This window comes from Dunckerocampus dactyliophorus, chromosome 14 (genome assembly GCF_027744805.1).
Source record: "Dunckerocampus dactyliophorus isolate RoL2022-P2 chromosome 14, RoL_Ddac_1.1, whole genome shotgun sequence".
Taxonomy (NCBI): domain Eukaryota; kingdom Metazoa; phylum Chordata; class Actinopteri; order Syngnathiformes; family Syngnathidae; genus Dunckerocampus; species Dunckerocampus dactyliophorus.
In genome coordinates, this window is record NC_072832.1 from 2,381,650 (window position 1) to 2,405,268 (window position 23,619).

At 43.3% G+C, this 23,619-nt stretch overlaps 1 protein-coding gene across 2 annotated transcripts in view; it reads right to left on the reverse strand.

Annotated features, from left to right (window-relative positions):
- Window positions 1-23,619, reverse strand: part of fmn2a (formin 2a) — a 47,548-nt gene that overhangs the window by 13,099 nt on the left and 10,830 nt on the right. Inside the window, exons 4-13 of one of the 2 annotated variants that reach the window (XR_008573732.1) lie at window positions 22,433-23,028; window positions 20,499-20,640; window positions 17,750-17,837; window positions 11,939-12,000; window positions 6,138-6,229; window positions 5,936-6,065; window positions 5,707-5,853; window positions 3,517-3,576; window positions 2,804-2,924; window positions 2,506-2,588 (exon numbers count right to left, since the gene is read on the reverse strand). Coding sequence is in view for 1 of the 2 variants with exons in the window: in XM_054799382.1 (XP_054655357.1) it covers window positions 2,804-2,924; window positions 3,517-3,576; window positions 5,707-5,853; window positions 5,936-6,065; window positions 6,138-6,229; window positions 11,939-12,000; window positions 17,750-17,837; window positions 20,499-20,640; window positions 22,433-23,028 (1,438 nt within the window). In the remaining variant the exon portion in view is untranslated. The remainder of the gene's footprint in view (window positions 1-2,505; window positions 2,589-2,803; window positions 2,925-3,516; window positions 3,577-5,706; window positions 5,854-5,935; window positions 6,066-6,137; window positions 6,230-11,938; window positions 12,001-17,749; window positions 17,838-20,498; window positions 20,641-22,432; window positions 23,029-23,619) is intronic. The other variant, XM_054799382.1, reaches the window with a different exon arrangement.

Consider the following 23,619-nt stretch of genomic DNA (forward strand, 5'->3'; position numbering starts at 1 on the left):
GATGATCACCGCCGTGTGAGGATACACAGAACACAAACACTGTCACCTACAGCACACCTCACCACGGTTACACTGTGTGTTTTGTTTGTTTTTTCGCAAATACACACTTTATAACCCTGAATGCTAACACGCCATCACACTGTATCTACAACTGTAATAGAGTCACATTGTCTACACAAGGCCTGAGCCATTACAAATGCTTTATGTGTGCGTTTAAATTCAGAAACCATATGGCAGCTCTTCCGATGCTACTTTCGCAGGACATTTTTAGCCCCTCTCTACTTATCGGAAGTCTGTTAGAGCACTCTGCAGACTCCGCTAGGTAACGAAGAGCTCTGCAGGTAGAGCAAGTGATGACGTATTTATGCACGGCCAGTTTGCGATGCCGCCACAGCGGGAGGACATCGCGGACAGGGGTGCAGCTCCCGTGTGAGCAATTCAATCTTCATGACTTTCAAATAAAGAATCATTACGACGTTGGAAAAACAATATATGCCGTCAAACTGATTTGTTTAGCAGAAAAGAGGTTTAACAATCCCAGAGACCGGAGCATGCTTGGGGACTTGTCAATAGGGACGCATGGAGGACAAACACACACGTGTGCACATATATGTTTGCAGAAAAACACATTTTTTACTACCTGCTGTCACATCAGTGTTTGGAAAAGTGCTGCTCAGGGCTTTGAGAAGTAGAAATGAGAATTTCTCTAACAGCCTCATTCATTTGTTTCCCTGTCAAAGCATGAGCCAACCAGCACACTTGCTTCCTGTTCTCTTCATAGGATGGCAGTCATTTCACTTCAGTGATTTTCCATGTGTCTGATTATGGAATATGTTAAAATTGTGACAAAAATGAGCGATGAGAGATGCTGTTGCCGAGCCAAAACTCTAAAAATCATAATACATCAACGGCTATATGTGGTACGTCACAGCGATACACAGTGTGCAGTTTCACACTGTTGGTTTGTTTGTGATGAGATCATCAACATGAAAATGAAAAATCAAGGCCGGAACCCATCCCACCTGACCTATTTTGTTTCATTTGTGCAGTCTTTTGATGTGCCTCTGTGGGTGCTGCCATAGTTACTGATATTAGATGATCATTTTTTTCTTGGGCATAGAGGCTGACGCAGATTTGACGCAGATCATTACTTTCCTGTTTATTTCACTTTTGATCTTCTTGCAATCCATCTATTTCCTATACAGTTCATACTTTAGAGCATTGTGGGGCGCTGGAGCCTATCCCAGTGACTTAGACCCTTAGGGCTTAGGGCTAAGGGCAGATCACAGCCTAGAATGGTCGCACACATTGCTAGATGCATCAGAGTGAAATTGCATCCATCTCTTTATACCGCCACTATCACTTCACAATTGTACAAACCATCAATAATGTCCAAAAAAACGCAATAAAACTATTTGTGGCATTACAGAATTGGGGATGAATACCATTATTACGCAAGCAAGAAACCCAGTTTACACTGTAGATCCAAATACATTGTCTCGAAACAACTCCAAACCTCCACACTACAACATCATCTGGAGAAGTTCAGCATCAATATTTATCTGAAAACATGACAAAAACATTTTTTCAAAATCAAATGAAATATATCACACTCATTACTCGTAAGCACTGCCAACACTTTAAAATACACATAAAAACGTATTTGTGATGCACATAGAACGATGACCACCACCACGTCTTTCTCTCTCCTTTCTTCCTGTTAATTAAGCGCTGTGCTGTTCACGTGATGACGCGTTCACCACCCACCATCCTCCATCCCCGATGAGCTCCGATGCTCCACTTTCTCTTCTTGTGGGCTCAGCTTCTAAAACCTGTCGCTCATCCTCCGTATATTCAGGCTCAAAAAGATAAGGTTCTGGATCCTCATTTGTCCTAAAGTAGTCGGCGGCTCTCGCAAAGTCTGCCACGATTAGTGGTTGCAAACAGACACGTGCTTTCTATGCAGCTGTTGTTGGCAGAAGCAGCGTTAGTTCCTATCCATGGGCTCTGTGAAATCAATGCACCCAGGAAAGAAGTCCCGGTAATGTTGAAAATGATCAAAATACTGTCAAGTATTCCATGGTATGATAAATGTGCCTGTTACTGCATGGTCACAGGATGTACAGTATATACAACAATAAAACATTGGAGGTTTTAGGTGTGTCGCATAACGTGCATTGTTTGCTGTTTCATGCCAACTGTTTTTCTCTCTTTCAACGCACAGAAAAAGAGACATAATTGTGCGTTCATGTTTCACATAAGGATTGAGGATGATGGGCAAAAATTCCCCCAAAAAAGTGCAGTTTTCCTCTAAGTTGTAGGTCAGTGGTTCTTTGCTAGCCCCAGGTAGTATCAGTTATTTTTAGGGTCACTTTAAAAATGTGTGCCCTAATTAAGCAAAAAAATGTGGGGTGTTCTGCAGGGGCTGGCCACCATGTGCTTTGAAGCTGGACATGATGAACAAAATCATCTCATATTCTACTCATTTATCATGAGAATAATCACCTCCACTAAACATTGAATTTCACGAGGAGAGAAGTTCTGCTCAATCCAGCGGGGGTCTCCTCACATCTGTTTCTGCTTGCCGTCTGGACAACAACCAGATGTTAGTTCGTAGTTGACGCACACCTCCTCCACCAATCCGAACGCCACCATGTAGAGAAAATGAGTTTCCGTTTCCACGCGAGAAGCTATGTCAAAGTCTTCGTGCATTATTCATGGCTCCACATGTTTCCTCACACGTTGCCCATCAACAAATAAGACCTCATCTGGCCGTGTAGAGGACTGAGTTGGACGACCTTACCTGTCAGGTCTTTCTTCAGCTTACGCAGGTCTTTGTGAAAGTCATCAAACTTCATCTGGGAGGCCTGGAAAAGGTCGTGTGGCTCGGGTAGAGGGTAAGAGCAGGTCTCTCTTCCAGCGTTCTGCAGTACAAACGCACGCAACTGAGTGAAGGCCCCTCTTGTATACATTACGGACACGGTGCAAGATTAAATGTCTTAAGTGACTCTTGTGTACTTATCAACAATCCAAACAAGCCTGAGAAGATATGTTTGATTTTACAACACATTAGGAGCATTTAGCTCAGTGCACCCAAAGAAAAAACCCCCACCACAATCCCCTCCATCAACGTCGCTCCAAGGCCATTATGAGCGCTACAGGCATGTCATGCAGGTTGATTTTGGCAAGGCAGCGCTCAGCCCAAGTTCATCTCATCTGGAGAAACTAATTATTTACACCGGAGCCTCGTTAGATGCCGTGCCAGGGAGCAGACGACCGCTTTGAATGAACCCAGACCGGGAGATGAAGAGTGAAACACAGACAGAACATTACAAGCCAGTCAGAGGAGGAGAGAGATTTCAGTCTGCCGTATATACGGAGAAGGAAAATAAATAATTTGATAAAGGATAAGTCATTGTATCCTCTGGCAAGAGGGGAGATGAAAAGAGGGCTCTGGAAGGATTTCTGAGGGAACTCAGATTGAAAATATTCAAATAAACAGAAATGAAAACATACCTCATCAAAGTGCCTCAGATAGTAAGCAACGATGTAGGACAAAAGACTCTGGGAGTTATCCTGAAAGAAAGGAAAAAGAGCTAAATAAATAAATCCCTTTATTTATTAATCCAAATAAAGATCTTTTTTTCAGTCATCATGGAGCAGGATGTTTCAATTAGAGCATGGGCATATAGAAATGGAAACAGCAGCCTTAGAGAGTGGAGGCGAGCGGGGTGGGGTGGGGGGGATAAATCATGACATTAGGGCAACAATGTAACAACACGCCGGGTCGACTGTCATAATTCAGAGTTGGATGTTCTTTATGGATGCAAGGCTGGGTCCACCTCCACAAGAACACATACTGGAGCATCATGGCCTTATATGGCAGTGCCAAGGGCAGACTGAGACCACTGTGATATTGAGAGGAACAGTAAACGCTGCGCCTCATAAGCACCCCCCTGACCCCAGTCCAGTTCAAAAATACAACTGGATAAAACTAAAATAAGTATACTTATATACTTATATATATACTGTATATACATACATACACACACACACACACATTTTTATTTTTTTAGAGCCATTAGCCGTTATCTTTCAGCTATATTCTACAGTATCTACATTAGCGTTTGATTGGTATAATTAGCTTGTTCATGCTAAGTGCATTGCTCATTTAGTGAGGAAGTTGGTGAGCATTTCCTACATCCTAATAAATTCCATTTCTGGTTTTGGTTATCAATACCAGAGCTGTGAACTAGAGTCAGGCGACTTGGACTTCAGTTCGCCTCAAATCCAGTCACAATTTTGATGAATTTGGACTCGATTTGACAATATCATCAAGGACTTGCTTTGAACCCGACTTGACAATATAATTAAAGACTTGCAACTCGACTGGGAGTTTGACATCAGTGACTCAGGACATGACTCAGACTTTAGACTGCTGACTTGAAAATGCTTCTTCAGTGAGTGTGTTGAGTAAAATGTGTCTCCATTCAAAGTTTTCTACTAATATGACCGTTAATATGTCATTTCCAGCAAGACACAAAATTTTCCCACAGAATCTGCCTGTGGGAATTAACGTCCAATCAGGTTTAAGAACAAGCAACAAGGGTGCGGCTTATATTTCTGTGAGCGCCAGACTGCTGGAGAGTGGCAGTGACACCAGGATGAGTGAAATTTCATTTGCATATTAAAATCACGAGGTCATGGTATTTTATTTGGTAAACATTGAACAGTGCTTATGGCTTGCAAGGACTCAAACATTTCAAGCCTATGACTTCGAACTTGAGACCTGTCGACCTGCCTTGTGACTTGACTTGGATTTGCACATCTTGACTTGAGACTTGGGATTAAAGACGTGAGGCTTACTTCAGACTAGCAAAACACTGACTTTCTCCACCTCCGATCGTGACATTTTTCCTCGTTGTCATCCCTTGTAGCCTTCTGTGGTGGCATCACACAGAAATCCAAAGAAAGAAGAAGCTAACTGAGCTGAATGAAGTCTCACAAGATTTAATGACCTCAGTCATGATTTTAAGTTTTTGAGCCATAATTTTCCTATTGAAATTGAAATGTACAGGTTTAAGAACCATGTCAAATTCGAACCTAAAACAGTTAAACGCACAACAAAAAATAACTAAATAACTGAACTAATAGGCTCCTGCATACCCCCGCAACCCTAGTGAGGATAAGCAGCATAGAAGATGGATGGATGGATAACTGAACTAAATAAAACTAAAATAAACTCACCTGACAGGCTGATAACTGAGAGGGAACATGAAACAGCTTTTTATGGCAACTGGTCATTTTCGTGTGAGACCTTAGCCGTCATGCTTGAAGCTGCAAGCTATTTAGCATCTAGCATCCGATTGTTATAATTAGTTTACGAACAATAATTATACTGCTCATTTACTGAGCAACCAAACGTTTTCCTACGTTTCCATGGTACTTCTGGTTTGATGGTTTGCCATCAATGGTAGGTGTGTGTGGTAGCGGCACAAAAGAAAAAGCAAAACACACTAACTGACCTAATCCTTCAGATGGTCCCCGAGCTGAAGTCTCACTATATTGTCGACATATCACACGATGACAGTTTTGTTTGATTTTTGTGGGAATATTTTTGCCTAATTCTTTGACTGCACCTTTTAACATTGGATGTTAAAACTGTACTACAAAAACTTGACATTAGAACCACCTGTGAACACTCACACTGCTCTTAACGTCCTTCAGTTTGGGCAGAATGTCCAAGGAGAAGCCATCGGCCTGCCCGCGAGTGCGATTTCCTCCATTCATGAAGTTCCCAAAAGCCAGCACCAATCCCAGAACCTGCAATACACACTTGCCACTCTGAAGAGTCTGACACACAGGCACACCACACACACACAAACAAGTCAGGGATGATGGTGCTGTTCAAAAATGTCAAAGCCTGGTAGCTCACCTTGCATGTTCTTTGAAGAATCTCCATTTTTCGGATGATTGAGGTGATGCATTCATGGAAAGTTGACTGGAAGAGGATGCAGAAGACCCGCTCGGAGAAGCTGGGGATTTCAGATAACTGGAACAGAAACCTAATGTGGAGATGACAAGGGATGTTCATATTCAGCACCAGGACTCTGAAGTAGCCAGTTAGGGTGACTTACTGCTCAGGCTTGTCCAGCGGCTTTGTGTCCTCCTTATCTGCAGCAGACTTCATGTGTTTCCTGATGCTGTCCAACTCATCACTTTGGGCCCTCTGCTCCACAAAAAATAGGCTTAATTCAACTGGTAATGTGATCAAAACAAAGTTAAGGTAGATTATGTAAGTTCCTGCACGTCGCTGCTTTAAAAAATTACATTTTCAGACACACTAGGGGAAATTGGATCACTTAAAAATTAAATGATACACTAAAATAAAAAAAAAGTCTTGATCAAAATCAAATCAAGACCAGTTGAAAAATTGCAAGAATTTACATTTTGCACAGTTGGCTCTTAAGGAGGTTCTAAGTAGAGCTTCAAAATGCAAAGGGAAGAAATGAGGGTGAGACAATAAATTAGCAATTTATTGCAAACAAGTATTCAAATGAAATAGGCTGTTCAAGTCGTCCGACTGAAGTCTGAATCAAGTCCCGAGTCATTGATGTCAAAGTCCAAGTTGAGTTGCAAGTCTTTGATGATATTGTCAAGTCGAGTCCAAAGTCAGCAAAATTGTGACTCGAGTCCAAGTTATAACATTGAAGGTCTGCCACACTGTAAAAAAGTGCAATAGTTGAGGTTTCTGACAAAGACGAGCAAATGTAAACCCAGTTTCTCCACTTGTCCGGAGGATCCCCCCACCCCTAGCAGTCCGACCTCTGCACGGATCCTCTGAATGGCATCAAACACGGGCATCAAACGAAGCGAGTGCCCAATTAGTATTCTGCACACCGCTGCCTTCTGTGGACGAGTCCAAACTCTCCTTCGCCCCTTTTCTCGAGACGTTTTCAAGTGTAAATATATTTAACACAAAGCAGATCCTTTTCAAAGGGCAGCGGCGCGGCCCAGCAGTGTTTGGTGTAATTGGGGACAAGTAGGCATTAGCGTGTGATCTCTGAATTGCAAGGGCATGTTGCAGCGCTTGTTAGCATGGGAAATACGTTCCCATGTGGAATATCAAATGCAAAGGAATGTAGGATGATATTTTGTGATGCCAGAGTTTTAGCAGTTGTCGGCCAAGTGGTATTCATTATCCCCGTTTCGAGTTCTGGGCAAAGGGAGCCGGCTATGGCTAATTCTCTATTTATGTCACTCAATTTTCCCTTTATGGGAGCCTTTGTGCACTGAAGTGCAAAGAATACTTTCCAAATGAGACGCTGTATAATGTAATAAACATAAAGACAGCAGAAGCAAGGGGGGAGGAAAAAGAGGTGATCATTAAAAGATCGTATAAGTGGAGCCGTGGTCATGACTGACCTCTATGACTTTGGCTACCGTCAGCAGTCTGAACTTCAGACAGCCAGTCTGGGCCCAGATTATGGCTTGTGATTTTGCGCGGGAGGGAGTGCTTGTCCCACTATCACTGCGACCCCTTTAATGGCTTATTGTTCAAAGCACAGGAGTGGCTATAATCCACAGACTGAGAGACTCTATGGCTGCAAAAAGAAGAAGAAGAAAAAAAAAAGGCAAATCTCTCAAATACAAAATGTGCATAGCGCCAGTTTGTTTGCAAGCATGTTTCTGTGTGAGTGAGGCGAGGAAAGTGCCTCTCTGCAAACAGCGAGCGAGGGCGTAACCATTAGAAGCCCCCTCGCATTCCTCAAGACAGGCTGACTGTGCTGCCAACTGTGGTTTAGGGGTCTGGAGACCCACAGACAGGATGGAGTCTCGCAATACAAAAGGGAAACAATTTGGCTCCTCCACTCAATAACACAGCCTGAGGCGGTTGGGTGGTGGGGGGTGGGGGGGGAGAGAAGGAGAGTGCGAGAGGGCTGGAAGTCGTGGGGTGAACGCTGAAAAGGTTAGAGACGACGACTGATCCCCCTCGCTTGTGACACGGTGGTTCATACAGAGCCTTGCCGAGCTGAGGACTTGTTCCCACGACCGACACTGGCAAGATACTGTACAGTTACTGTGTCAGAAGTTTTCATACACAATGAAGTCAATTAATGTTGTGCCACTAGTAATACATCTGACGCAATCCTTTTCCAGGGTGGAAAGATTCTACAAGTACTGTATATCTTCAATGATTTTTCAAACAAAAATTGTGTGCACAGGTTTACATTTCCATCCATTCATCTTCTTACGCTTATCTGGGGTCGGGTTGCGGGGGCAGCAGCTTCAGTAGTAGATCCCCTCAATGACCTGGCTGTGCCTAGAAATTCTGTCCATAAGATGATGAACGGAATTGGAATCGGGTTCGACCCTCAATGGAAAGGAGTCCGACTTATTGCCGGCAATGCAGACCAAGCTCCGACACTGGTCATACAGGGAGCGAACTGCCCAAAATAGATGGTGTGGTGCCCCACACTCCCGGAGTGCTCCCCACAGGATTCTGCGAGGAACACGGTCAAATGCATTCTCCAAGTCCACAAAACATATGTCGACTGGCTTCTCCTGAATCTGAGGTTCAACTATCCGGCGGACCCTCCTCTCTTGAACCCCTGATTAGGCCTTACCAGGAAGACTGAGGAGTGGGATCCACACACCCTCTGGTCCCCATTCTTAAAAAGGGGTACCACCACTACGGTCTGCCGATCCAGAGGCACTGCCCCTGATGTCTACACAATACTACAGAGCCCCACAGCATCCAAGGCCTTAAGGAACCCCCAAGGAGCCCATTGAATAGGTTGAAATCTAGGATTTTCACTCTTGTTCCTATTGGTGCTCCCATTGTTGTTGAGCATCGGTTGATCCAATGGCTCGGCGATTAGCACATCTGGCTCACAGTCAGGAGATACGGGTTTGAATCATGAAGCAGGTGTGAATGAGTGTGTATAGTTTTGTTTTATAGTAGTTTTATGTGCCCATGATTGAGTGACAATCATTTATTATAGGATGATGTATTTATATATTTGAGTCTTTTTGTATAATTTTGAACAGGTGCAAATTAAAATAAATTCTAAATAAATTCCAACATGTGCACCCAGTTCTAAAAATCATCAAAGTTGTACAAGTTACAATCATTCCACACAGGAAAAAGAACAGTAGAAATTCATCATTAATGTCTCAAAACTGAGGATACATGTTTATCATGGGAACAAGGCTTGTTATGAGCCAACATATCTCAGGCACCTGGATCGTTCATCTCCTCAAACCTCACCCAGCGACTGAGCCCATCATCGTTTCACCCAGGAAACAGAACGCTTAAAATAAATAAGAATTAAATCGACAAAATTCATGCCCATGATGAGTGCATGTAAACTTCTGACCCCGATTGTTCTCCTCAAAAAGCAATTTTCACACCATCGTCTAACTGCGCCGCATGCAAGACATGCTCATTTTTAGACTGATATTTACTGGCGTGACTTTGCGTGGGTCCTCCTCCTCGAACACAAGGAGCTCTTTATTGTCAAAAGCATTGAAACTTGGTGATGACAGCCTTTTATGCAAATATTATGAGTGCACAATGCATGGGCTGCAAGTGTCCTTTTCAAACACCATTTCAAAGGGAGAGAACAAAAGCGGAGTCGATTGAATCCAGCGAAACAAAAACAAGTTTGCCATGAAAAATCATCGGTCCTCGCTTCGGACCAGCCGACACAAGGAGCGACTCCAAACATCACACAGTTTGCGGCTCGCTGGTTTCCTTTGGTACCTAATGCCCATGTCCTTTAGTTCACCCTTTACAGTGAGGCAGGAAACTGCACCTCTGCAGAGAAAAAGCCCTTCACAGTGGTGGGGCGTCAAGTGGAAAAAAAACAAGCCACGTGCCCTTTCTGAAAAACATCAGCGTAATCAAATTGATTTTCTCCCCACCTAAACCGCTCAGAAACATTCCGTTTTTTGCTTTTGAGGGATGATTGCACAACAAAGTGACGCTAACAGCTGATCGATGCCTGCTTAGGGCATACTCCCACTCGTCCCAACGAACCGAGCTTGGCACGATTCCACGCGCGTGCACAAGAACGGCTGCAAAGCGGTTGCTCCTCGCAGGTTCGTAAGGATAACCGACATATCATAATAGTAATAAAACACAAAGACTCAAAATAATCCAAAAGTCAAAGTGTGTGTGTGTGTGTGTGTGTGTGTGTGTGTGTAATAAAATAATAAATAAATAAATCAGCTTCTTTTTTTTTTTTTTTTAAGTGAAATACCCCCTGTGGAATATTATCACCCCCTAAACAGAGAAAATAATTTGAAAAATAAAAAGATGCAAATCACAAAAACTGGTGCTCTTCTGCAGTGTTTGAAATATTTGGAAATAAAAATAGATAAAATAACAAATTCTAAATGAAGAAATGACTACAAACAAAGCTTTGCACACATAAAATAATTATGAACTTAAAATGACCTCTTTTGGGATAATAACAAAGATTAAATGCAAATACAATTTAATGTATAAACTTAATTAAATTTTGTTTTTACTGGACTTCTTTTTACATTCCATCTCTTGCAGTCAAAATAATAATTAGTAATGTATTTATTATTAATATATGTAACAATAAACACATCATTATTACTACAATTTATATAAATAATCATTTCTCTTTGTGAGTAATAAAGTATCTATTTATCTATCTAAACAAATGGCAAACATTTTGCACTGTTCATATCGTTGGAAGGAAGTAAACTTATTTCCCTCACGGTAAATATCAATATTTAAAAATCCCCATTGCCCTCTGGGGTGCCTTCAAGTACCCCACGCAATATTAGTACTCCCATTTGAAAACCACTGATTTAATTAAGACAATCGCTCCTCTTGCCAGTAATTAATGATAGCCGCCCCCTTTCACAGAAGACATAATCACAGCGACTGGAAAAATGCCAGGAAAATGGCAGCGATCGTGCAGTGATGGCACAAGTAAAAGGTCCGAAGCACGGATTGATGCAACAAATCAAAACAAAGCTGATATGTAGCTTGTTTATTCTTAATACTGTACTGTTTTCAAACACTCCAATTTTCATATCATTCAGGATTTCCACAAATTCTTTTCCCCAAACTTTGAGTGCTCAAACAAAGCACCCTGCTCATTGGTGACTAACTCTCCATGCAGTTTTTTGACTGCTAAACAACCTGTCATGGGGCCAAAGAAATTTGATAAGGTGAGAAACACCATTGAATTCGAGAAAGTGTGAAGATTGCGTTCCCTCCCCTCCTCCCTTTCCGCTCCTCGCCCTCTTTGCCATTCATTATTTGTAATTATTTTGCAGTTTTCTGCGTGTTAAATTAGGCTTATTCTTCATAAAATGTATTTTTTGCTCATATTTTGGGGTGTTTGGAATGGATTATTTGGATTGACATGGTTTACTATGGAATAAATTGCTTCGTTTTTTTGTGCATTTCAGTTTTCGTCTGACCCTTTGAATCAGATTAATTGCAAAACCGAGGTACCACTGGATATGTTTAACTGCTTTGCATATTGGATTGGTGTCCGCGTGTTTAATCCAAGTGGCAGCCTGTACGCGGCCCTCGATGGAAAAAAATTGGACACCTCTGGCCTAGTGTGAGTGCATCCATGGGTTCCATTCTGTCATAAAATAACAGCCTTGTTATTTGTGTAGACAGTGTGAAATGTGCAACCGTGTCTTTCTGTTTGCCGCAAGCGACGGCTTCAAAATAAAAGCTGAAAAAAAGGTTGTCTTTGCTGTGTCAGTGTGTGGGTTTGTTGCTCAACTTTGTGTGTTTATGTATTCTGCTCTGGCGGGTGAGTGCGGAAACGTTTACTGCTCTGGATTGATCGAAACCACCGTTTCACTCATCTTGCCTTCTAAATAAAAACAACATGTTATAGCTTCGAGAGCAGCCATGAGGCCTTTTCATACTCACGTTCTCATACAACGCTTGCAGGGTCTCCAGATCGACGACAGCGTTGTCCATATTTAGGACGGCTGCGGGGAGAGAGGAGAGGATGTTAGCGTCCGACGATGTCATGACCATTCTCAAATGAGTCATAAAAGCTGTCATGATGATAATATTATGGTGCGGCTTGAGGCTGCAGACAAAACAGCCCAAATAAAGCGCAGCGTGTCGCATGCGGCCGCTTGCATATTTTTCACGAAGGGGGCCTCAAATGTGAAACATAAATACATGAGAGGTCTGAGAAATCTGTCAGTCGCTGCACTGATCTGTGTTTGAACTCCCGTGTTTGAATTCCTGGTGTCGCCTTTGTGTCTCGGCGCGAAGGACCCGGCGCCCGCGAGCATTAGTCCTGTGAGAGTAAATGTTTAAAGACAAACACAGCCCCGGGGGTCGGTGGTGTTGAGGCTGAAGTGTTGCTGTGTGCATAATCACCTGGGGAGGCACGCAACACCAGCATATATCATTCCAAATGTATATTCACCCTGCCTGTATCTGCTGCTGATGCTGATGTGCAAGGTGTCAGGAGTGAAAATGGAACCAGGGGGAATTCAAACAGTGTCTCGTGTTAGGGTGTGAAACGACACACGACTTCTTCGTGTCACTCACCAGGGCAGCAGAACCTCGAAAGTGGAACACCCCAAAAGTGGTACAATTTGAAGGTCAACTATACAGTTTTCTCTCTTGTGAGACTTCAGCTGCAGTTACCCGTGAGGGCAAGGAGGAAAAGAGTGATGATAACCATAGAAGCAGAAATGGGAATGATTGTAACCTGGGAACGCATCTGGCTGCTCATGCAACATGAGCGATACAATTAAATAAGTGTTAATTACATTTATTTTTTCTGATGCCCCCACAGAAGGGTACCGGTGATGGCAAAGTGTAAAAGAGCAATGATAACCATAGACTCAGAAAACTGTAATGTAGGAAAGCAGCTGGCTGCTCAGTACAATGGTGCAATCAAATAAATGTAAACTATGATACATTTTACCGAGCACACCAACGTAAGAAGCCAAGAGAGACGTAGCGTATTTTTACTGCGTACGTAAGTGTATTTTATTACTGTCAATTTATTAAACGTCGTTTTACTATTTTTTAGGTTTAGGTTGGGGCACCTTGGGGAGACCAAATGTGTCCATTATGTAATTATTTTGATAGTCAATATCGGTGAGGCAAACTTTGCCAGTAATTTTTTTTTTTTTTTTTATATCACACGAGCCCCTCTACTGCAAAAGGTAACATACTGCTCGTATATGCCTGTACAATCCTCGGGACCAATTGGTGGTACAACCACAGCAGGTGCTACGTGTGATGACTCACCCCCCCATACCACCAGGGGGCAGCATTGCTTGGTCACATAGAGTTTCATTGATGCATATTTTGTAAAATATGAATATATTACATTTTTATTATACTTTTATTAGAAACGGTTTTGGGTAAAAAAATGTAACTTCATTTTAAAAGGGGCCCTCAAGGGTTAGGAATGTTAAAATGTTACATTAAACATGCTTGTATAGTTAATTGAGGTTTTGTAATGGTAACAGTTAATTCACTTTACATGATTTCCTGTGGGAGAATTTGTTTTCAAGTTATTCCTGTTCCTCTCCTCTCCACAAAGCATTTGGTTTTCATTCAACTTGAAACAGAATCTGGCACTCTCTCCTCTTTGTCGGAGATTGTGGCGCTGACCCATCTGCTCGAACTGACAACCCCGGCATCCACCATCCCATGAAAGCGTGATCGTTCTGCGCCACTCGGGCCAAGACAACAAAGAGCCACAGCCATGTGTTGACTTGTCACAGAGCAACGGGGCTGTCGTAAGCTGGGCGAGCATCTCAAATCGAATGATTCAGAAGTCCTTTGGAGATACTTTGATGAGAGCCGGCGCCGTCTTCGTCACTGGGAAATAAAATGCGTGATTCACAACACAGAGAGGGACAATTACTCAACTATGTGAAGCGGGGTTAATTTCCCACTGTGTCATGATGAAGACTGCATCCCCCCCATTAAGATCAACTGCCTCAAACACATTTTCTTGTGGATTCAACGGAATGGTGACTTGTGGCATACATCCAACTAGACCACTGGCAGTCACTGTCACTGGGTCGTCTTAAAGGTGCCCATCACGTCGATCGCAAGCTACCGGTCCATCACGACGGTAGTTTGGGTTGATCGCATCACTTTGTAGATGTCATGTGACATCAGTCAGCTGACATTAAGCTCCCCTCCTGATTCGCTTGTGCTCCCCCGCGGCAATGGTGAACATCACGTCTCAAACTACACATGGAGATGCAACGTTCATCTTTATTATTCCGATTCCGGATAAACGAACTCAGCGGTAAGATGCCTATGACCGTATAAGAGTTATCCATTCACTTGTAGCGGCTAGTTATGCAGACAAAAAGTCAATTGTTTGATGGCTTTGCTTTGCGTCCTGAACTCCACTCTAGAAATGTGTATTTCTTAACCTATTATTTCATAATGAATTGGAAAATGTGCCCGATGCTGGAACCTTTTTAATATGTTGCCTTAACTTCAGCTGCGTTGTCCTTTGCATAATCATCTTCATTTCTTGTATATCGCTAATGTTTGATAGCGAATGCTAACGGAACGTAATACAGGAACTGTGTGTCTAATTAATGCTATGTAGCTATTTTGACATATTACCAGTAGTCAGGTTATGTACGCAACTACTGAGGAATTATGTGTATTTATCTATATTGCCATATTGAATTCAATTGTGAATGATATCAGCTACGTTAATCACCTGTATATATATATATATATATATATATATATATATATATATATATATATATATATATATATATATATACAGTATGTGTTTTGTAGTAAAAGATGGATCATGTTGACTTATAGCTTGCATGATGCAAAAGTGCATGCACCCCGATATACACGCACAATGTACATAAATCGATCTTTGAAAGTGTGAGCACCCCTGTCCATTAAGATACTAATTTTCAACAATACGTCCCAGAGGGTCTCACAATAGTGTAATGGACGTGTGTTGCTCAAATTCTAGCCTTGATGTTGGAATTTAGACAGTTTGAAGCCCTACTGGGAAGACGACCTTTTGTGTGTCGGCAGCTTTAATGCTAATGAGCCGTGTTTGTGCACACCAGTCTCCGACAGTGTGTGGCTCCAAGAAGCGCTCCTTTTCTACTTTTGGCATATACACAGTACGTCCAACCTAAAAGATGCCATATATTGCATACAATTTGACATTAAAAGAAAATTGTACTTTTTCTGGAATGTTGCCCATCAGCCACAACCCTTAACATCTACAAACATGCCCGTCTGTCTTTATATACTGTACATGCTGTGACCATGCAGTAGCAGGCACATTCATGATAACTTGTACAATACTTTTGCTGTATTTTGGTCATTTTAAGCATTACCGGAACCTCTTTCCCGGCTGCATTGATTTCACAGAGCCCACAGCAACTAGCTACTTCCGTCAACAACAGCAGCATAGAAAGCGTGCGTGTGTTTGCAACTACCAATCATGGCAGACTTTGTAAGAGCCGCAGCTGCCGCCGCCGACTACTTTTGGGCAAATGAGGATCCAGAACCTTATCTTTTTGAGCCTGACTATACGGTGGATGAGCTGTAGGTTTTAGACGTTGGGCGGGCAAAAAGAGAGTTTTGGTGTGCTCTTGTTATCTCTTGGCAGTGGCGTGAGCGAGGTGCTGTGTCACTACGCCAGAAAAGTAGTTCTTCGGTGCTAGCTCCTACAACAACAACGCAGCTGTAGCTGTTGATTAATTAACTTGGTCAGTTATGTAAATGGAACATTGTTGCCGTTTTTCGGAGTCTGGGTGTGTCCCATTACGTGCATTGTTAGCTTCCTCATGCTAGCTGTTTTTTTCCTCTGTAGAGCGCACAGAAAAGAGAAAGACATGTTTGTTCATGTTAAGGATTGTGGATTATGGGCAACATTCCAGAAAAAGTGCAGTTTTCCTTTAAGGAGTGAGACAGGAGGACACAAATGTTAGCATCACTAGCATGCTTGTAGCTATGTGAGCTACAGTGCTATCATTATAGTCACATTTTAACAACAACAACAACAACATCATGCTAGGTTAGCCTACTGGTTAAAAAAAACCAACATGATCAAGCCATTATTAATAGCCATTATTTTAAGATGTGTAGTGAAGCCTACTTTTTTTTTGGGAAGCGTTTAAGCGCCTCTTCTCAGGCAAGTCAGGAATATGTTTTTTCTCTCTCATTATCAAGCTCTAGGGACACATATTGTTAGAACATCATTAGAAAGTCACTTTTGTATAACAGGGGACCTTTAAGGCATAAGCGCTATCTATCTATTTCTATCTCGCTCTCTTATCTTCCTCTGTATGATATAGTGAAGGCTCCAATCAGCGCTAATGGTGCACTATGGTAAAAGTTGTCCTAACATAGGAGATGAACGACACTGCTGATGAGAGTGGCCCTCGCATGCCCTCCCAGCTCTGACCTGCGACGAATGCGCTTGCCTTCAAACCAGAGTTACAAAACAGGGAAAGCATGCAAAAAATGCTTTCAGGGCATTGTCCGGAGTAGATATTTACGAAAAAATGTGTGATTTTGTTCACGGCGCGCATTGATTTTGATGAAAGCTTCACAGCTGACACGGTGATCCGCGGTGAATGGGACGCCAGTGTTTAGACGCGCGGTGAGTGACGACTGGAGAGCAATCAGAAGAATCGGAATCAGAATGGAGGTTTTACATTAGCTGTGAGTACCGGCAGACATGTGCATGAATATAAAAGCACTTGCGTCACTGTAAGCTGGTCGAGACGGCTACAGAGTAACATCATGCTCACGGCTACTGACCCGCTGACCCAAATCTCGTCTGAGAATGAATCAAATTGGCCCACCAGTTTAGTTTTGGCAATAGGCAGCGACGAGCTTATTTGCAGCAGATTCCTAAAAACAGCACAGCAAACTTGTCATATAGAACCGAGCTTCTGGTGTGACTGCGGGACCCAAATTGCGGAAACTTTTCGACTCAAACTTGAAAGCCAGTGCAGTTTGAATTTCAGTAGCAGTGAAAGGTTTTGCGAGATACTAAATAACTTCTGTGACATCCAACCTGAAAGAAATGCATTTTAAAAAATGCGCTAGCATGATGCTAATTTACATTGAGAATCCTATATACTGTACACGTTAGCGATTAGCATTAGCTTTTTTACATGGCGATTTCAAACACCTCCAAATATGAATCAAATGAATATGAATATGAATAAAAATCCCCTTCAGAATAAAAGCGCAGCCCACTGAAAGTGCAGTGTGAACACCAGTTGAGAATCCCTGATGTAGAGTATCTATAAATAGCGTTTTTCAGCGGGTGCCTAATAATGGCAGAGTGATCCTGTCGTACAGTTAGAGGATCTTTGACTAGAATTTTCGCAGTCGATCATTAAAAACAGCAATTCCTGTCATATATAGGATGTTTGACTAGCGTTAGCAAATTGCTTCTGTTTTCATGTGTGACTTTATGACCCTTTTGGCGAATTTTGCATGTTACAGTGGTGAAGCTACCTCTTGGAGGATTTTAAAAATGTTCATCATTGAAGGCAAGAGTGTTTAAGGAGTGTTTGATTGTTTTAACATATTATATTTAAGCAGTTAACATGTTTTTGTACTGTTTTGTGTGACAGTTTCGAATGTATTTAAAACATGAAATGTGAATGCAATGTATGCTCTTGTCCTGGCACACCGTGATGGTGATGTTATCATTACCAAAGCGGAGATGCCACTCACCATTCTGGATGTCCTTCATGTCAAGATGGATGCTCGACATCAGAATGCCAACAGCCTGAGAACGCTTGTTGCTCAACAGCTTCACCACCTAGAGTACACAAGAGGAAAAACGTGTGATATGTGCTGTTAAAACCACACAGAGAAGAAGTGAAGAAGAAAAAAAACAAGTAATAATTGACATGTTACAAAAGACAGGATCATTACTCCCCACGTCTGCGTTTTCCTTGTGTGGGAGTAGAACATAAGACGAAGGACCACAAACATTTATGTAAAATTATAATGCTGTCTCGCTGATTTACGACGTCTCAATTTTCTTTCCTGTACCACCACCATCGCCATCAATCATCTCCCGGTTGTGACGTTAAGTTCAATTTAAAAACCAGCCAAGGAAATTATGTGACATTTGACCCCGGCCCCCTCAAAAGGTTTGGAACGGACAGTCTTCAAAATCAATAAACGTCTAATCCAGAACTTTACCAAAGGATTCATCTGGACACGCTGGAAAAAAGCATACAGTACTTCACAAAAATACCCATTTTAGTGAGTCGCAGGATGACTGTATCTTGCCTACAGTCAGGGCTGGGGCTGCACAAGTTCTGCAGGCACTGGGGAGCTGCGGTTCATTGATGTGAATGAACATGAACATGAATTCCAACTAAATATTCATTTAAACATGTTCACGGTGAGCTGTACTCGCATGTGTTGCCAGGTATTTTGCCCAAGTGGTGACTCATTTTCAGAGGATACAAGCTGTTCACTGACTACTCTCAGGAATATTCCTAGTTTACTTGCTGTAGTCTCTTGAGAAGCTCTAATAAAATGCTCACTTTGGCAAGAGTCTGCATCTCCAAACCATTAGCGTCTCTGGCCCCACCTTCTGGAACTCCCACCCTGATAACAGTGGCACCTTGGTTAGCACATGCCTCGGTTAGCGTGTTTTTTGGTTAACGTTGGAAAATGTACACCACGGTTTGTTGTTAATACATTGCATGAGTCCTTCTGTATTCTTTATATATATTTTTAAAAGTAAACATCCTTCCTTGTTGGCGTCCAATTAGCTTGTAAACAAAATGCCAAGCAGAACTGGAAATTTACGTCGCCCGTCTGATGTCATCAGCGGTTGACGCTCAAAAACGTTAACACAAAACACGTTCTTATTGTTTTCTATACGTGAAACAATTCTAAATGCATCTAAATGATGACTGAAAGGGCTAAATGAACATTTAAGGTTACTTTTACCTTCATTGAAGACTGTTCCCAAAGACACAATGTGGCAGCGAGATCAACCACCACCACCTCTGTCCTGTTTTCAGTCATGTCAACAATCACATCTTTAATGAAGGTAAAACTAACCTTAAATGGTCATTTGTCCCTTTCGGTCATTAACATGCATTTCCAATTGTTTTCTGCATGTAAAACTATCATTTTAAACTATAAAAATGTGTTTTGTGTCAACATTGTTGGCTTTCTGGAATGGATTCATTGGATTTACATGATTTCTTATGGGAAAAATCGATTCGGTTAACGTCCATTTCGGTAAGAGTCGGGCCTTCTGGAACAAAATAATGCTATCCAAGGCTTGAGGGAATAAAACAATATTTTACAAGAATAAAGCTTTAGGTTCATAATAAAACTATAAAAACCCTCATAATATGTAATAATAGAAGGTGCAATTATGACTTCAAGTCTTTTTACCACTGTCTTGTGTCATTTCAACCCAAAAGTTGCGCAATCGCCATATAAAAAATGCACTTGAAACCAAAATGTGTCCAAGGTATGAAGGATTTTGGGTCCAACTGTGTATTTGGTTCCAATATAATTGAGTGGACACAACACCGATGCATCTTTTACGTTAATGATGTTCCGTTCTGTTCCGTTTATTTGTTTTTGGTCTCCGTCGTCGGACATGTTTGGCCGACATTCTGTTGTGTGTTCATGGGGAGTGATGAGTGAAGCTTACAATGATTTAAAGTCCGCTTAACTGTTTTCAGACCTCCTTGATAAGTATTGAGAAAAGAAAAGCAGGGGCCAGATATCTTTGGCATGAATAAAAGGAATTCAAATGTACCCGCAACCGCTCAAAGGTTGTTGCGGTAGATGTTCAAGTAAGAGTACAACCTTCATTTTTTGGAGGTTTTTACAAGTTGACCCCCCTAGTTGGAAGTCGCCCATTCCCATGAAATGATTGGCATTCCTGAGCACCGCATTTCCTCTTTGCAGATGATCCTTCGTGAAGCACATCCCCGGAGCAATATCATGTCTATTATTTCTTATTGAAGCTGTTAAATACATTAAACATACAAATAGAAATGTTGACAAGAACATGCTTGAATTGAAGATCAAACATTTCCCTGCTGGCTGATTGATGGAGTAGCATGAAGCGTCCTGGCAAAGGCAGACGCTCAGGCTCGGAAAAGTGAATCATGCAGCGAGCACAATGGGAGGAACCACATGGTGAAATATAGCTCCCAGGCTTCTAACCCCCCCCCCCAAAAAAATAAACTCACTTTCCCCCACTCACTCTCACTAAGGAGTCATCGACGCGGTGAGGTTCCTTTTTGACCGCACGCGAAATACTGGCCGAGCGCCATCATATGGTCAGAGGGGAGTGTGATGGGAGCCAGAGCTCACGGCATGTAACGACCGTCACTCTCACAAATGGGACAAGATAGGATCCCTGAGGTATGCCAGGTCATTCAAGCGTCACTACAAATCTGCATTTAAAAAAAAGAAAAAAAAGAAAACATACCTGCTTGGCTTTGGATTTGCTGATTGTGTCCGAAATGGGCTTTTTCTTTTCTTTTACAGCGCTTTTGGAGAACAGTTCCACAAATTCTTCAAAGTCCACAGTTGGTTCCTGGATTTGTTCCCATACCAATGAGCCGGCGTGCCTAAAATAAAAATGGAAATTTAGTGGTAGAGCATTTTGCCATTCTAAAACAGTAAATAGGATAGTACAGTATCTCCTATCACATTTCAGCAAGCACTTTCTCAAATTTTCTCAAGGGACAATAGTACAGAAATGAAGCCTGGATATACGTTAGCTACGCCCTCGTCATCTCGGAGGTGTGTTTGGTCTCATTATTATGTTGGAAAACTGCCACGCAGCCCTGGCTCCCAAGTGAGCGGATCATGCTCTGCTTCGGAATGTCACTGTACCTGTTGGACTTCATCTACTCCAAAATGCACACATGCAGCCCTGGACCCTGACACTACCACCACCATGTTTGACTGTAGACAAGAAGCTATTATCTTGCTACTCACTTGTGTTGCCAAAGTATTCATTTCTTTTAGATTTTTGGGGGCAGTGGCTCAGGAGGGACAGCAGGTCATCCAGAAACCAGAAGGTTGGCGGTTCGATCCTCGCTCCCTCCACCCAGTCACTGTTGTTGTGTCCCTGGGCAAGACACTACACCCACTTCGCCTCCAGTGCTGCCCACACTGGTGTATGACTGTGAATGACTGTTTGGTGGTGGTTGGAGAGCCCGTAGGCACAAATTGGCAGCCACATTTCCATCCACCAACCCCAGGGCAGCTGTGAGTACAGATATAGATTACCACCACCAGTGTGTGACTGAGGAGTGAATGAATAATGGGTGCACTTCATTGTGAAGCGCTTTGGGTGCCTTGAAAAGCGCTATATAAAATCTGGTCGATTAGTATTAATCTATCGTATTAATCCATTCCATTTTTTCCATTCCATGCTCTTCCTGCTTATCCGGGTCCTGGTTGCGGGAAGCAGCCGTCTCAGTAGGGAAGCCCGGTCTCTGGCCACCTCTTCCAGCTCCACCGGGAGGACACCAAGGCGTTCCCAGAGCAGCTGTGAGACATAATCCCTCCAGCGTATCCTAGGTCTGCCCCGGGGCCTGCTCCCTGCTGGGCATGCCCGGAGCACCTCACCAGGAAGGCATCCAGGAGGCATCTGGACTAGATGCCCGAGCCCACGAGATGCTTGAGTAGAGCATCGGCTCTACTCTGAGCCTCTCCCAGATGACTGTACTCCTAATGTGAGTCCAGCCACACGACCCAAAGCTCATGACCATAGGTGAGGGTGGGAACATAGATCGACCGGTAAATTGAGAGCTTTGCCTTCCGACTCAGCTCTCTTTTCACCACGACGGTCCACTACAGCGACCGCATTACTGCAGACGCTGCGCCGATCCACCTGTCCACCTCACGCTCCAACCTTCCCTCACATGAACAAGACCCACGAGATACTTGAACTCCTCCACCTGGGGCAAAACCTCACTCCCAACTCAGAGGGTGCAATCCATCCTTTTCCGGCTGAGAGCCATGACCTCAGATTTGGAGGTGCCGAGTCTCATCCCAGAAGCTTCACACTCAGCTGCAAACCGCCCCAGTGAACGTGGTCCCAGTATTACTGACCCTTGAGAAGATACGGCAAAATGTTTACTGAAATGTGATGGGTCTACTCCTAAATGAAAGCCTCTTTCTCTGGATTTTGCAACTATTTTCCTTATTTAGGAGGGAAAATGTGTAACATGCCAACTCGTTGGTGGTCACGGTGCCTGATCGGAATCATTTTCCGCAAGGTTACCATCCCTATTGCCTCGCACAGCATGCGGCTGATCTTTATCTTAAGTGGACACGTTTCCTGTCAATGCTCTCCTGCATGGAGAATAGCTCCTTGCCAGCGATGCGTATCTATTTCCACGTTCTTACTTCTTTGCATGAAGCTGAATGCGTGTCCAGTAGAGGGGCTTCATTGGCTTGGGGGGCTCAATCATAGCCTTGGCAGGGGCGGCTTCCTGCACCGTCGTGGGGAACATGGGGCCCGGTGGTGGTGGGGGGCCGAGGCCTGGGGGCGGTGGCGGAGGTGGGGGGCCCATCATCCCCGGTGGCGGGGGAGGTGGAGGGGGGCCCATACCTGGCGGTGGAGGGGGAGGTGGGGGTGGAGCTCCAAAACCAGGAGGCGGCGGTGGTGGTGGTGGTGGTGGAGGGGGGCAAGGTGCAAGCCCAGATAAGGGTGGTGGAGGTGGAGGAGGTGGTGGAGGAGGGACAGTCTGCTGCTTCTGTTGGCACGTGCAGACAAAGCCCACCTCAGCTTCCAACTTATCCTTCACTGGAGACGTCTGGACAAACACCTCCTGGCCCCTCACCCCCGAGCTGCCTCTCCCCACTTCGTGCCCGCTGGCCTGTTGACTCTGCAGCACGGCCATCTTCACACGGAGGTCGTGGATGGTCTTCTCCAGCTGTGATATGATGCTGCCTTCATCCTCGGAAGAAGACTGAGCTGACTTCAACCTGCTGGGATCAGACTGTCAAAGCAAAAGACATCGTTGAGAAATACTTAGCTATTTCTGGACATGTTTTCCTCAGTTACTTATGTTTATTTTCCACATAAAAAGGGCCAACTGTAAACTACACATAGTTCAACAGAGGCCACACCGTCTGGACTCTATCAGACCTCATGGCTCCAGAAGGGATGAGGGGGATACCGAGACATTTCTCCCCAGAGACATTGAGACTCCTTGGGCCTCAAACGCAGAAAAGAGGGTCGCTCCTCCACATTGTCAAATTCTGTGGTCGCATCAGAGATAATCCTTTAGTTAAAAGGTCCCCTATCATTCAAAATGCACTTCTGAACAATGTCCTAGGAGTCGCATGTCAGCACCAAACGTGACAAAAATGTCCTCCACTTTTGAGAGAAAAGGCGCTCAAGCGCTCCCTTTTCAAGTTGCCTCTTTTCATGACATCATGAAGGAAAAGCGTCCATCCTTGTGGACGTGATACTGCCTCTGACTGTTGAATGATACATTTGTTAAAAATTAGCATGCTAAATACACACACCCTTGCTAGCACACACATGCACTTTTTATGAAAGTAATAGATCAACTTTTACCACTATA